This window comes from Sorex araneus, chromosome 1, assembly GCF_027595985.1.
Source record: "Sorex araneus isolate mSorAra2 chromosome 1, mSorAra2.pri, whole genome shotgun sequence".
Classification (NCBI taxonomy): domain Eukaryota; kingdom Metazoa; phylum Chordata; class Mammalia; order Eulipotyphla; family Soricidae; genus Sorex; species Sorex araneus.
The window spans coordinates 81,016,388-81,032,142 of record NC_073302.1 but is presented as its reverse complement, the minus strand read 5'-3'; the positions used below and the strand labels follow the sequence as shown (position 1 = coordinate 81,032,142).

Below are 15,755 nucleotides of genomic sequence, written 5' to 3'. Positions count from 1 at the left end.
TAAAAACTGTGATAATTTTAATGAAATAACTTTTCCCATATTTAAGAACGGTTTTTAAAACCTTTATTCAATTATAATATAGTTATTCTTTAAAAATTATTAGGCAGATATCCTAAATTGAAAATCATTTACAAAATCACTGTCATTATCAACAGATAAGATGTCCATAAGATTATTTTTCTGAGGGGCTGGAGCAATAGCACAGCGGGTGGGGCGTTTGCCTTGCACACGGCCGACCCGGGTTCGATTCCCAGCATCCCATATGGTCCACTGAGCACCGCCGGGAGTAATTCCTGAGTGTAAAGCCAGGAGTAACCCCTTAACCCCTGTGCATCGCCGGGTGTGACCCAAAAAGTAAAAAAAAAAAAAGATTATTTTTCTGAGACACACCCAGCTGTGCTCAGGGATCCCTCCTGGACATGCTCAGGGGACCATATCGGATACCTGGGATCCAACTGTTTGGCCACATATGGACACCCCACCTGCTATACTATTGCTCCAGCCCAATCCTGTTAAAATCAGTTAAGAAGATGTCGTAAGAGAAGAGCAAATAACCAGCATGTATATGACCTTCCGTTTGATCCCCAACACCACAATGGTCCCCCTACATCCAGGTTGCTGAACACCTGGCCCATATAAATAAAATGTTTAAAGAAAAAACAAAACACAATAAAAAGACTCATAAACATGATTTTTAAAATCATTTAAAAATTTTATTATAATTTTGGGTAAATTTTATATAAATTTATATAAATTTTATATAAAATTTTTGTAACATGATTACAATAGTATTAAAATTTATGGTATTGACATACAAGTTGCTGCACCCTACCACCACACAAACGCCCTTATCTTATGTTACTTCTAGTACACCTCTTAATTCCCTCTCAGCAAAACCTGCTTAGTAATCAAAAGCCACAGGTTTTCCACTGTTCAATATTATTTCCTTGCAAAACAAGATTTTTACAAGAGCATCATATTTCAGAATGAAGACTTTATCTTTTATATCAAAGGGTCAAATACCAAAAATTACACTTTGAGAAAATATAATAATTGAGATATCACTGATAATTATGCCATGATTTAAGGGAAAAAAAGCGAAAACAAACAAAAAACCCTGTCATTTAAATAAAGCACTAAAATTCCTGGGCCAGAGAGATAGTACGATGGTCAGTGCTTGCTTTGCATGAGGCTGATATCTAATATTGCGTAGGGTCCTCCAAACACCACCAGCAGTGATCCCCAAGCACAGTTCAATGTGGTCCCCAAAAAACAAAAATATTTTAAGGTCCTTCATTGTTTATATCAACTTTGTGTCCACAGAAGGGAAAATTATAGTTACAACTAAGAAAAGTATAAAATTGGGAGGCAATACAGTGATATGTCAGAAAAAAGGTTTAAATAGGGGCTATTCCTGGCTATGCTTGGCCCAGCAACTCGTTGGGGAGTTGCGTAGTGCTAAAGAATCAAACCTGGCCTTGCAAACACAAGGCTCTACCACTTGAACCCTACACATGACATCAGGAAAAAAAAGCTTGTTCTTGTTATCTCTACTACCTTCTCTGAATAGCAAAGCAAAACCGTTCAAATGGATGTGAGACATAAGATGCAGACAGTCTTTGCTGGATTGGCTTACATTCTGGGTCAATAATAGATGCAACGTGTGCGATGAAATGGAATTGCCTTCATGTCTTCCCTATGATCACGAGCATAGTCCCATAAGTAATAATCCAAGAGAATGGAATTGATTTCTCTGCTAGCTTTTTCGCCTGTTTTGTCAATAAGCTCCAGAAGATGATCACGGATCAGCTCAACACACCAAACTGAGCACCCTCTGATTTCCACCTCTTGCCTGCTCCCATTGGAGAGCTCTTCCCCTGTAAGAAGCATCGAGTCAAAGATTAAAAAAATCTACTTAAAAATTTACTGTAGAACAAACATTAAATGTGGGGGTGTGACTAGGGAAGGGGGAGGCAGGGGAGGTCCCAAGTAATGCACTGGAGGCCTGGGGCCTCCACAGGCAATTCTCAGCCAACCGAGCTAGCCGTTCAGTGGAAGGGCCCAAGGACAGAACAAATAATATTTTTAAAGTATCACAGGCGGCCAGATAAATAATACAGCACTTAAGGTGCTTGCCGTACATGCAGCCATCTCAATTCCATCCCTAGCATGACAACCTATGGTCTCCTGAGCATCATCAGGACCACTGAGAACATTCATCTAAAATCTGAAAACCTCAGGCTTTATTTTTGAAAATTCTATCATTTATATCTGATCCTGCAGTTTCACACCTCTTCAACCACACTCACCACCACAGTTAGTACATGAAATAACAAAATATAGAAAATATAAAAAAATATAGAAAATCTGGGTGAGGTAAACTAGACAAGAGAATGGAAGCAGAAATTATATACATATAATATGTATATGCACCAAAAAATAATCAACTGTACAGAGCTGTATGTAAAGAGAAGCCTTTACTATAAAGAGACCCTTTCTTCTTTTGGTTTGGGGGCCAAACCAAGGGGAGTACAGAGGACATGAAATGCCAGGGATTAAAACCAGAGCCCTAACATGCTAAACATACATCCCAGCTCTTGACCTTAACCCGTGACTGCTCCCTTCTAAAGATATCTAGAGGAATTGAGGGGCATACAGCGCTTGCATTGCACGCAGCTGAACTGAGGTCCATCCCCAGCACCCCAGATGGTTCCCTAAATTCCAAGACAAGTGACCCCTTAGTGCAACAGTCAGAAATAAGCTGAGCACCACTGGTTTGTGGCCCCAAAACAAAAACAGTTTGTGTAACAAAGAATAAATTAGGTGGCAAACCTGTACGAAGCTTCTCCATCAGTTCATCAGAGTATTTCAAGGCGCCTAGGTGAGCAAGAACCTGAGGCAACCGATAGTCTGCGAACATGGTGATAGTAGAGATATCCTCAAAGCTTCCATCTCCTTTTCCCTCGAACACACTCCACGTATCTGCTACAAGGATCTGGGCCCGTTTGTAAAAAGAAATTCTCTCCCCCTGGTTAACAAAAAAGAGAACATAAAAGTTACGTGTGTAGCTGAAAGTTTGTGCAAGCTATCTAAAAAAAAAAAAGGTGCATGCTGAGAAGCTTAACTTTTTGAGATTAGTTCACACAGCTGTGTTAGTTTTAGGGAGAGTTTCCTATCACCACACCACACTTCTTCAACTACACCACACCAGTTCACTGTCCCACTCCCCAACCTCCCCCTGCTGACTGTAGCCCTCCAGTCTCAGGCACAAGGATGTTCCTACTGGCCTGGCTTCTCTGACCCTGACACGAGTGAGATCATCCACTACTTAGTATTCCCTTTAGCATTACTCCCTCTAGTTAAGTCTATGCTGCTGCAAAGGCAAGATTCCACTTTATTCTTCCAGCTGGATAGTTTTCTCTGGTGCGTATTTGCCACAATTCCTCTACCCACTCATCCTTTAGAACTTGGGCTATAGTGCTGTAATGAACAGAAATTCATCTATCTTCTAGTATGTGTTCTTTGGACAGATATTGATGGGTGGAACTGCTACAGGTAGATTCATTTTTAACATTAAAAGAGAATTATCCCTGGGCCAGGGAGATGACTAAAAGGACTGGAGTGTTTTTTTTTTCTTTTTGGGTCACACCTGGCAATGCTCGGTGTTAGGGGTTACTCCTGGCACTCTGCACTCAGGAATTACTCCTGGCAGTGCTCAGGGGACCATATTGGATGCTGTAGAATAACATAGCCTCAGGTAGTTTAGGTTTATTGGGTTACTCCCATTATGGTGCTCCCATTCCTCTGTGTTTATTTGTAACTTCTTTCTTAGTGTTCTGTTGACTTGTAAATATTGTTTTTCTCTTCTCCTTGAGTCCTTTGCATAGTTTATTCAGAGCAATGTCCTTTTTGTATGGACACAGGAAGACTTAGCAAATGCCATGCTTTTGTAACCTGGGAGTCATTTGACTCTACATGATATTTTCCTCCTGGGCATCTGTTCTCTCAGCTAAGCCTCAGCTGCCCTTACTTCCTAGCACCCCCAAAAGCAGGGTCCCGACAAGAGACGAGACAGACCCAGGGCAAGTGGTGAGTTGTGTGCTACCCTGGCATCGAGATGGGCCTGGCCAAAGTGCCTAATGCTTAACTATAAGTTAAGAGCTTGATCATGGACAAATGTTGTCATGATCCAAACAGTGATAACTATATTTGGGCCCTGCTAGGGTGAGGAATGATTAATCTGGCCTGAGTGCTGTAGTTGAGTCTGGCAAGATGTTCCCAGGAGAGCTCCCTTGCAAGCCTCAATGTATCTCTTGCTATGTCCATACAAAAATAACTAGTATTAAGATGTTAATGAGTGTTTGGACTAAGGAAAGGAGAAAAACACCTTAAGAGTCAGGAAGGATTTTGGAATGCTCAGCCCTCAGGAAGGGCTTTCTTTTTTTTTTTTTTGCTTTTTGGGTCACACCTGGCAATGCACAGGGGTTACTCCTGGCTCTACACTCAGGAATTACTCCTGGCGGCGCTCAGGGGACCATATGGGATGCTGGGATTTGAACCAGGGTTGGCCACGAGCAAGGCAAATGCCCTACCCGCTGTGCTATCACTCCAGCCCCAGGAAGGACTTTCTTATGATTTTGCTACCTAGCAGTGTGTAACCTGGGGGCAAGGGCAAGAGAGGAAAAAGGGAGGAGAGAGACAAGAGAATTCAGAAGGCTGCAGTAGATCCAGAGAGAGGATGGAACTGGGAGTGCGGGAGATGAGAAAGATGGAAGACTGAATAAATGGTAACTAATCAGCAACCAGCTTGGTCCTCGTTCTTCCCTTGCCGGTCCTTGGCCAACAGCCATCCCGATCCAGCCCATACACAGTGGTTCCAGAGCACTGAATGCAGACCGTGAGAGACAGCTGCCCAGAGAGCCCGCGAATGCACATGCCCCTCGGCATGCTTTAGATTTTAACAGGATGCTAGGAATCGAACCCGGGTCGGCATGTGCAAGGTAAATGCCCTACCTGCTGTACTGTCGCTCCAGCCCCTGAAGTGGGTTTTTGGGTTCCTGGGTCAGAGCTGGCAGTACTCAGGGAGAAGTGCGGATTTTGCATGCCGGGGGTCATTCTCACTGGCACTCAAGGACCCCAGGAGTAACACTCCCTCAACTAAGCACTGCCAAACTTGGCCCCAAAGCCAAAATAAATAAGTAAAAACCAAATAAAATTAGAATAATCTTACCTGTTAAGAATTTATAGGTATTGGGGCTGGAGTGATAGCACAGTGGGTAGGGCGTTTGCCTTGCATGTGGCCGACGCAGGTTCGAATCCCACCATCCCATATGGTCCCCTGAATACCGCCGGGGTAATTCCTGAGTGCATGAGCAGAGCAATGACCCCTATGCATCACTGGGTGTGACCCAAAAAGAAAAAAAAAAAGAATTTATAGGTATTTCCCACCATCATCCCACACCACCTCATATTCTCCAAGTCTAGGAGTTAGTTTTGCTTTACTCATTTGTATCCCACATATAAGCAAAATCGTCTCAAGTTATTCATTTCTTTATTTCCCTTAACTCAATTCCATCTATTTTTTCCCAGTTGGCACAATTTTGTATGCTTAAATTAAAAGAAAAAAACTTAAGGCTGGAGTGATAATACAGCGGACAGGGCACTTTCTATTCATGCAGCCAACCAGAGTTTGATCCCAGTGATTCCATATGGTCCCCAAGCCCCACCGAGAGTGATCCCTGAGCACAGAGCCAGGAGTAAACCTTGAGTACTGCTCAGTATGACCCAAAATAAAACAAAGACAAACTTCTTTTTGGTGCCAGGGATTGGAACCCAGAAACTCATACATGTAACACAATTACTCTATTCCTATGCTACAATCCCAGAGTACATACACTCATTTTCAACAGTGGAGCCTGTATATTAAACTCACGCTGGGGGAACAAATCTTCATTCAGAAGTAGCCCGATATTGGGGTCAAAGAGCTAGCTCAAGGGGTTAAGCATGCTTTACGTGACAAAAGCCCAGGCTGGATCCCCAGTACTGCACAGTCCCTAGAGCACTACCAGCAGTGACCACTCCCCCAACCCCTGCAGAGCTGGGGGTAGCCCCTGACACTGCCAGGTGTAGTCCAAACATAAACAAACACAAAAAGTATTCCTATTTAATTGGGGAGTAATCTTTGTTACCTGATCTATCCAAATAAGACAGCCTGTGCAAAACAGAAGTGCAGCAGTGACTCATCACTGCACTGAGTATGACATATGACTAACCCTTGTTCAACCCTACCATTGCACATGGTCTCCGACACCCCCTGGAGTGGCTCCAGAGCAGAGCCAGGAATAATTCCTGAGCACTGTCATGTATGGACCCAAAACAATCCCAAAACTATTATTAATTTTGGGCTAAAGAGAAGGACAGCAAGTAGGGTGCTTGCCTTGCAAACAGCCGACCACAGCACCTCATATGGTCCCCCAATCCCCTCCAGAAGCAATCCCTAAGCTCTGAACCAGGAGTAAGCCCTGAGCAGTGCTCAGCATGGCCCCAAAACAAAACAAAAAAAGAGCTCTTCTGGAGCCAGAGAGATAGTAGGGTTAAGGTGCTGCCCTGAGTGACTCCTGAGCACAGAGCAGGAAGCAGCCCCGGAGTACTGCTAGTATGGCCCCAAAACTCAGAGGAAGAAAGCAAAGCTTTTTTTCTTACCAATTGATCAAAATATTTGGAAAGATAACTAAAAAAATTTTTTTTGAGGGGGGGCACAGGTGGCAGTGCTCAAGGGGCAACTCCTGTTCTATGCAGAGGGGTCACTTCTGGTGGGACATAGGGGCCATGCAGCGTCGGGGACTGAACCCGGGCCTTCTGCTCGCACCCCACCCTGTAGTTTTGGCTCTGGCCCTATAGCTGAATTTTAAAGTTTTTGAACTGACTGGATTATAGCCAGGTTGAGAAATCACTGACAAATATGACAGAATGAAAATTTTCTGAGTTTATTGCAGATAGTACCTAAACTGAATTATAAGTTCAGCAAGTATCATTTCAACAATAAGACAGTACAGTGATTAAGGCAGCCAATTCTGCTTTGATCCCCGGTAATAAACATGGTCCCTGAACAGCACCAGGAGAGAGATTCCTAAGCCAAGTCAGGAGTAGAGCCTGAGCATGACTGGATCTAGTCCTCAAACAAAATAATAAACGAGAAAACGATGGCTGCTTCAGACAATTAAACATTTTAAAATATAGCAATACAGATCACAGTCATGTTATGAAAGATGATTCTTTCCGCTCATCCTTTGAGGGAACAGTACTCTTATGTATCAGAAGTCTGATGGGGCTGTAGAGTACAGCAGGTAGGACGCTTACCTTTCAAGAAGCCAAACTGGGTTGAACCCCCCCCATACCTCATAAGGTCCTACAATCCCCTCCAGAAGTGAGCCCTGAGCACAGAGACAGGAGTAAGCCCTGACCACTGGAAGGTGTGCCCCCCTCCCAAACAAGTGATAAATAAAATCAAAGAAGTCTAAAAATTCTGGCATGCTCTAACTCAGCAACACAATTATAAGAAATAATTTCTAAGAAATAACTACAGGTACTGAGGGGCTGGAAAGATAGTACCATAGGTAGAGTGACTGCCCTGGATTCAGTCCCCAACATTCCATATAATTCCCCAACCAAATAACACTACGAGTAATTTCTGAGTGCAGAGCCAGGAATAATCCCTAAACATTGCTGGGTGCGGCCCAAACAAAAAGAATTAGAGATATTGAATTGTTGTACAGTATTACTTATAATTTTTTTTAAAAAATCCTAGGGGCTGGAGCGATAGCATAGCGGGTAGGGCATTTGCCTTGCACGCAACCGACCTGGGTTCGATTCCCAGCATCCCATAGGGTCCCCTGAGCACTGCCAGGAGTAATTCCTGAGTGCAGAGCCAGGAGTAACCCCTGTGCATTGCCAGGTGTGACCCAAAAAGCAGAAAAAAAATCCTAAAAATCTGCGGCCAGAGAAACAGTACAGCAGATAGGAAATTGTCATGCATGCGACCGACTCGGGTTCAGTCACTGGCACTCCACATAATCCCCCATAATCTGCCAGGAGCGATAACTGAATGCAGAGGCAGGAGTTAACCCTAAGCACCACTGGGTGTGCCAATCCCCCCAAACACACCCTCACCCCCCAAAAAAAACCATAAAAATCAGTTAAAAATCAAAAGTACCCAACACAATAAATATGGCAAAATAGTTTGGGTAAATGATTATGGGACGGTATATCCACACAGTAGGACACGTGAAGCTGTTAGAGATGGCCAAGGAAAGCTGTTAGAGGCGGCCAAGGAAATAGCTGCAATGGCAAATGCCCAGCGGGTTCAAGGCTGCGTGTGTTCCTCAGAACTTTTATGTGAGGGCCTGTGGCCCCTGAGCACCAAGAGGCCTGACCACAGGTGGGATGGCTCCTAAAATAAGGCACCATGAAAAAAAAACATGCTCTGAGAGACTTGGGGGGATTGGGGGTGAGATACACCCATATTTAGCAGTGTTCAGAGTTTGTCATTTTACTTTTTGTTTTTGTGCCACACCCAGCAGTGTTTAAGAGCTTGCTCCTGGCTCTTCACTCAGGGATCACTCCTGGTGGAGCTCTGGGGACCGTATGGGATCCTGGGATCAAATCTGGACCAGGGGCTGGAGCAATAGCACAGCGGGTAGGGCATTTGCCTTCCACGCGGCTGACACGGGTTGGATTCCCAGCATCCCCGAGCACTGCCGGAAGTAATTCCTAAGTGCAGAGCAGGAGTAACCCCAGTGCATCGCTGGGTATGACCCAAAGAGATTAAAAAAAGGGGGGGGGGGGCTGGAGCGATAGTACAGCAGGTAGGGGATTTGCCTTGCATGTGGCTGACCCACGTTCGATTCTCAGCCATCCCATATGGTCCCTCGAACATCGCCAGGGCTGATTTCTGAGTGCAAAGCCAGGAGTAACCCCTGTGCATTGCTGAGTGTGACCCCCCCCCCCCCGCAAAAAAAAAAACCTGGATTGGGCTGGAGAGATAGCACAGCGGGTAGGGCGTTTGCCTTACACACGGCCGACCCGGGTTCAAATCCCAGCATCCCATATGGTCCCCTGAGCACGGCCAGGGGTAATTCCTGAGTGCAGAGCCAGGAGTAACCCCTGTGCATCGCCAGGTGTGACCCAAAAAGCAAAAAAAAAAAAAAAAAAAAACCTGGATCAGCTGCATGCAAGGCAAATGCCCTACTTGCTGCTCTCTCACTCCAGAAGAGCCCCCCACCTTGAATTATTTAAAGATGTTAATAACTTGGGCCACACCCTTGATGCACAGAGGACCGACCATGCAATCTAAGGCATCAATCCCAGGCCTTTAAAATATCACTCCAGCTCAAAGAAATGGATCAAGCAATCCTGAAATTCATATGGAACAATAAACGCCCACAGAGAGCTAAAACAATTCTTGGGAAAAAGATGATGGGAGGCATCACCCTCCCCAACCTTAAACTTTACTACAAAGCGGTAACAATTAAAACAGCATGGTACTGGAACAAAGGCAGAGCCGCAGACCAATGGAACAGAGCGGAATATCCCTACACACAACCCCAAATGTATGATCATCTAATCTTTGATAAGGGAGCAAGAAATGTGAAATGGAGCAAGGAAAGCCTCTTCAACAAATGGTGCTGGCTATATATTATTTTAATAAAACATTCTGACACCAAAAAGAAAATTTATGTAGTAAGAGTTTTCTTCTCTCTTAACATTTTAATTTTTTAATCAAGAATATATATATTATTTTAATAAAACATTCTGACACCAAAAAAAAACAAACAAATGGTGCTGGCATAACTCGACAACCACATGCAAAAGAATGGGCTTAGACCTCGACCTGACACCATGCACAAAAATCAGATCAAAATGAATTAAAGACCTCAACATCAGACCACAAACCATAAGGTACATCGAAGACAAGGTCAGCAAAACCCTTCACGATGCTGAAGCTAAAGGTATCTTCAAAGATGACACGGAACTAAGCAATCAAGTAGAAACAGAGATAAACAAATGGGACTATATTAAACTAAAAAGCTTCTGCACTGCAAAAGACACAGTGACCAGAATACAAAGGCAATCTACAGAATGGGAAAGGATATTCACCCAATACCCATCTGATAAAGGGTTGATATCAAGGGTATATAAATCACTGGTTGAACTCTACAAGAAGAAAACAACCAACCCCATCAGAAAATGGGCCAAAGAAATGAACAGAAACTTTTCCAAGATATGAATGGCCAAAAGGCACATGAAAAAATGTTCTGCATCACTAATCATCAGGGAGCTGCAGATCAAAACAACCATGAGATACCACCTCACACCACAGAGAATGGCACACATCCAAAAGAACAAAAGCAATCGCTGTTGGAGAGGATGTGGGGAGAAAGGGACCCTCCTACACTGCTGGTGGGAATGCTGACTGGTCCAGCCCCTTTGGAAAACAACTTGGACGCTTCTCAAAAAATTAGAAATTGAGCTTCCATTTGATCCAGTAATACCACTTCTGAAAGTATATCCTGGAGAAACAAAAAAGTATAGTCAAAATGACATCTGCACTTATATGTTCATCACAGCACTGTTTACAATAGCCAGAATCTGGGAAAAACCCGAGTGCCCGAGAACAGATGACTGGTTATAAAGAAACTTTGGTACATCTATACAATGGAATACTATGCAGCAGTTAGAAAGGATGAAGTCATGAACTTTGCATGTAAGTGGATCAACATGGAAAGTATCATGTTAAGTGAAATGAGCCAGAAAGAGAGGGACAGACATAGAAAGATTGCATTCATCTGTGGAATATAGAAAAACTGAGTAGGAGACTAATACCCAAGAATAGTAGTATATAATACCAGGAGGCTGGCTCTATAGCTTGGAAGCTGGCCTCATACGCTGGGGGAAAGTCATCCCAGATAGAGAGGGGGAACACCAAGTAATATGTGATTGGAGATCCTGCGGGGGAAGGGAGATGCGTGCTGAAAGTAGACTAGAAACTGAACACGATGACCACTCAATACCCCTATTGCAAACCACAACACCCAAGAGGAAAGAGAGATATCAAATTTGAATGCCCCGACACAGAGGCAGGGTGGGATGGGGGGGATGGGATTGGGGAGGTGGGAGGGATACTGGGTTCATTGGTGGTGGAGAATGGACACTGGTGGAGGGATGGGCTCTCAAACATTGCATGAGGGAAAAACAAGCACGAAAATGTGTGAATCTTTAACTGTACCCTCACTGTGACTCACTAATTAAAAAATAAATTTTAAAAAAAGATATCACTTCAGTCCTTAACTTCATTTTATTTTTTCATTTTTAATTATTCTCTATCGCAACACAGAACACACCTTGTTATAAGGATTCAATGCTGGTACTGCTATGTAGTAAGTCTTTATCTGCCACTAATATGTGCTGTTGCTAGACATTTTCACTTACTCTGATAAAAATTAGACTGGAACGATAGCACAGGGGGTAGGGCGTTTGCCTTGCACGAGACTGACCCAGGTTTGATTCCTCCATCCCTCTCGGAGAGCCCGGCAAGTTACCAAGAGTATCCCGCCTGCACGACAGAGCCTGACAAGCTACCCGGGGCGTATTCGATATGCCAAAAACAGTAACAAGTCTCACAAGGGAGACGTTACTGGTGCCCACTCGAACAACAGGAAGATACAGTGCTAATTCGTATAGAACTGTACTTTAGGAAACAGACATAGATTTAGAGCTCAGAATAACCTTTTGAATGGCCAGCACAAAAAAGGAGTCAATGGAAGGTTTTATCATTTCTACTAGCATTCTAGAAGGAGGGCAGTAACCCGGTTGTGAATATGTCTTAAGGAAAGACTCCAAAACTTTTCAGCAAAATGAATCAAATGGACATTAAGAGTATGTAGAGTTGGAACACTGTAGAACTGAAAACCAATCATGAAAAACTTAATTGTGGTGGTTCAATAAAAAAAAAATAAAATGGAAAAAATATGTACAAATAAGAACTACTATGAAGTTTACTAATTTTCCTGTTTAAAGTATCAGTCATAGCAACATTATTTCAGCCTCTGTGAGGTTTAACCTTTGTTTACATTACAAGAGCATGCATTTCTTTTTCTAGGTTCTGATTTTACTTATTTTAAGAATCATAATTTACTTATTGATAACTGAGATTTAGGCATATAATGTTCCAGCACCAATCCTACCACTGATGTCAATTTCCCTCCTCCACCAGTGTCCCCGAATCTTCATTTTAAAATGCCTGACATGGGGCTGGAGAGCAATGCAGCAGGTCAGGTGCTTGCCCTGTGTGCTGCCAATAAAGCTTGATTGCCAACACCACAGAGGTTTCAAGCCCCATCAAGAGCAACCTCTGTACTCAAGGATTAAGTCGGGAGTAAGTCCTGAGCACTGCCAAGTGTGGCTCAAAAACCCCGAAATGAACGTGGTTTTTTTATTCTCCCCCTCGTCCAAAATCTGGGCCTTGGGAGCTGTGAGCTGGTGCATTGCATTTGGTACCAAGAGTACCACTAGATGTCCCTGAACACTAGTTTTACTTCTAACAGTAGTTACATATATATATATATATATATGTAATCATAATTAAGTGGCATAAGTGATGAACCAAGAAATTTGATTAATAATTTCCCTTTGCATCAGCAAACTGGTCAGAGAGAACGAAGTTCAACAGTGGCACTGGGTTTCCTATACAATCTCTGCCCTATGCACAAGGTTGGCACTGCTGGCCATAGTTCAATCAAGTCTTGCCCAGGAGTTTTTAGAATAGGAAGTGCGAAAGTTTGTCTATCTCTCCTTTCCCCTTCTTTCTGTGGTAGCTGAAGCGGCAAGAAGCAAATATTAATGGACATTTACCTATTCTACTTCAAGAAAAAGAGTTGGTCTGCAGTAAGAGAAAAATGGAGTAAAAAAAAAAAAACCCCAAAAATAAAGACTATATCCTGGATGGTATCGAGACACTAATTTGGATGTTGCTATTCTCAACAATCAAAACATTTTTTGGAGTGGGAGGGAAGGGGTCAAGAGATAGATCAAAGGGCTGGAGCACACGCATCCCAAGCAGAAGTTCAGTTCTACTCCTGTGAAGGTATGGTCTCTAAGCACTAATCCAGGAGTAGCCCTCAAGCATCACTGGGTAGCACGAAAGCAAACTAAATAAGCTTGAGTGCATGCTTCACATGCTCGGACCCCACGTTTGGTCCCTGGAACTGCACAGTCCTCCAAGTACCACTGTGAAGGACCTTCATGAAATACACCAGGAGAATCGCTTCTCGGCCTTTTGTCTAAGATCAAGTGTAGAAATACTTGATTATTTAGTAGCATCCAAGAATCTCTGGGTCTGATCCCAAAAACAAAAGTTCCGGAAGGGAGATAAGATCACTAGGAATTCTACAGGGATTACTGTATTTGCCTTAAATGCAGCTGGGCCTGCCTGGAGGCACCACCAGAAATGACCCCTGAGCACAGAGGAGGAGCCCCTGAGTCCTGCCAGGTACAGTCAGCCCCCTGGGCCCCAGAGGATTTCTAAAATCCCTTCCCATAAAAGGAACTCACCTCAAACTCAGCCACATCTCTGTAAGAAGGGAAGTTTTCGACTACCAAGTCCATTAATTTCTGTGCACTTTTCCCACTTTTTCGGACACAATTAAGAAAAGAGCCTTCAAACTTCTCAAGCAGAATTTTCCCCGTTTCATTGAGAATGCGATGCCTCTCTTCTATCAGAGGCATGGGCACGTCTGTGTCAGAGCGGAGCACATGACGGACCTGATCCAGAGTCACAGTGGCATAGTACGAAGCACTAGTTATTGGTATTCCTGAGGAAAAGAAAATTCCGAAATGCCAATTATACTTAGTGGATTCCTGTTTATGAAACCCATGGGTCTGAAGAATAGTAGAGAGGGTGGGGGCACATGCCTTGCACTTAACAACCTAGAGTTGTTAAGTGCAATAGTAGAGAGGGTGGGGGCACATGCCTTGCACTTAACAATCTAGATTCTAGAGTAATTCCTGACTACAGGGCCAGGAGTGTAAGCCAGGAGTGCTGCTGGGCTTACTAAACAAAAACTGTAAAAAAGAAACCCGGTGTTAAAGGAAAGCAGTAAGGGATGAGTGTGGGTGAGCAGAGTGGGAGGCAGTACCAAAGTAGAGCCAAGCGCAGCTCCCGAGCTCCACAGTATGACCTCGACACTCCACCACAAAACTCGAGGACTACAACGTAAAATAAAAATGGATGACTCATTGAACAGTCTGAGGTTGAACCTTCTGTTTGCACATCTCTAACTCTAACAAACCTCTTCTGTTTGCACATCTCTAACAAGTGCAGTATCACACCGGATGTGGTCAGCTGCATACCAAGTTTTACGGTATCTGGCCGTTATTTAGGACAGATAGGATCCTGAGAAGGCCGTCCAAGGGGGCAGACCCCAAGGCGCTTGCCTTGCCTGCAACTGACCCGGTTTCTACCCCAGCCCCCCTCCGGGCCCCGGAGCCCACCACTACAGATCTGAGCATAGAGCCAGGAGTAAGCACGGCAGATTGTGGCCCACAGATCAAAAGGGGGAAAAAACCAAACAGCGAATCCGCTTGCTGGAATGATGATGATCACGACAATTTCCTTGGGCACAAGAAAATGGTCTTGTGCGGCTGGCAGGGGAGTTGCCTTGCACGCGGCCAGCCAGGTTTGATCCCGGCACCGATTTGTCACTCGGAGCACGGCCAGGATTCCTGTGTGCCAAACTAGGGAAAAGCCCGAGCATCGCCGGGCGTGGGCCTACAACGGGAACATCCCCTGTCAACTTCTTCCCGGAGCTCTATGCCGAGGAGGCGGCAGAGCGAGCCGCCCTCGCGAGCGTCGGGGCCACGGCTCTGCGCGCCCTCCCGGGCCTCCGGGCAAGCACCGACCTTCGTCCAGGGCCCTGTTGACCGCGGCGCAGAGGGCCCAGTACCCGCTGTACTCTCTGCCCTTATAGCGCACGAGGCACTTGCGGTCGTCCTGCTCCGCCCAGAAGGAGAAATTGAGCGTGTCCACCATGAACACCCAGTTGGCCGCCTCCTCGTCGGCGGCCCGCGGGTTCAGCTCGTGCAGCGCCCTCCAGCCGTCGACGCGCAGCGCGGGCCCCGCCACCGCGGCGCGCAGCTCCTTGGCCACCTTCCGCACGCCCTCGGCGTCCACCCGCACGTCCCGGCTCCGCGCGGCCACGAGCCGCGCCGACTCCCTGGGGCCCAGGCGCCCGTCCATCCCGTCTAGCGCTCGGGGCTGAGACGAACGAGTATACCGCCGTCCAGCGTCCGTCCCGACGCCCCTGGGCGCCCCGCCCCATCCGCCCGACGGATCCGAACTCCCGCGCCCCGCCCTCCGGCACTTCCGGGATGATAGCCCCGCCCCTCTGACCCCGGCACGCACCTGACCCGCTTCCGGCTCTCGAGTCCGGAAATATATGGGCGTGTCGGGCGCGCACGGCGGGCGCCGCCATCTTGGCCTGCCCCGCCGTGGCCGGAAGGCGCCGACTGGCCGTCGCCCTCCTGCTTCCAGCCGCGCTGCTCCCTGGAGGCTGCCGTTACGGGGCGTCGCGGCCGCTTCCCGGGCCGTGAGGAACGCGGGGGAGCTGCGGGGTCCCCCGGCCAGGGGCGGGCGGGTCCCCCATCGTGCCCCGGGCAGAACCTTTTCCGATTTGCGGCTTTTGTGGCGCCTGACGAGCCCG

The 15,755-nt window shown here is 45.7% G+C and overlaps 1 protein-coding gene across 3 annotated transcripts; it reads right to left on the bottom strand.

The window, feature by feature from the left end:
• Window positions 1-691: 691 nt before the first annotated feature.
• Window positions 692-15,755, bottom strand: QNG1 (Q-nucleotide N-glycosylase 1). 3 transcript variants are annotated; one of them, XM_055123692.1, is made up of 4 exons: window positions 15,458-15,755; window positions 13,609-13,868; window positions 2,833-3,028; window positions 692-1,877 (listed from the first exon to the last, which is right to left on the bottom strand). In XM_055123692.1, exons 1-4 carry the CDS (start codon window positions 15,525-15,527, stop codon window positions 1,645-1,647), a joined length of 759 nt encoding a protein of 252 aa, XP_054979667.1. In that variant the 5' UTR covers window positions 15,528-15,755; the 3' UTR covers window positions 692-1,644. The 3 variants fall into 3 exon arrangements, with proteins under 3 accessions (XP_054979667.1, XP_004600158.1, XP_054979668.1); XM_004600101.2 differs by lacking the exon at window positions 15,458-15,755 and adding an exon at window positions 14,956-15,402; XM_055123693.1 differs by lacking the exon at window positions 15,458-15,755 and adding an exon at window positions 14,193-15,098.

What these genes read in the sequence shown, in the direction of transcription:
- QNG1 (XM_004600101.2), bottom strand. Translation starts at nt 15,292, where the DNA reads ATGGACGGGCGCCTGGGCCCCAGGGAGTCGGCGCGGCTCGTGGCCGCG. An exon ending in GAGATGTGGCTGAGTTTGAG is followed by an intron (nt 3,029 to 13,608) that starts GTGAGTTCCTTT and finishes TTTGTTAACCAG; the next exon opens with GGGGAGAGAATTTCTTTTTA. An exon ending in GATGGAGAAGCTTCGTACAG is followed by an intron (nt 1,878 to 2,832) that starts GTTTGCCACCTA and finishes TGCTTCTTACAG; the next exon opens with GGGAAGAGCTCTCCAATGGG.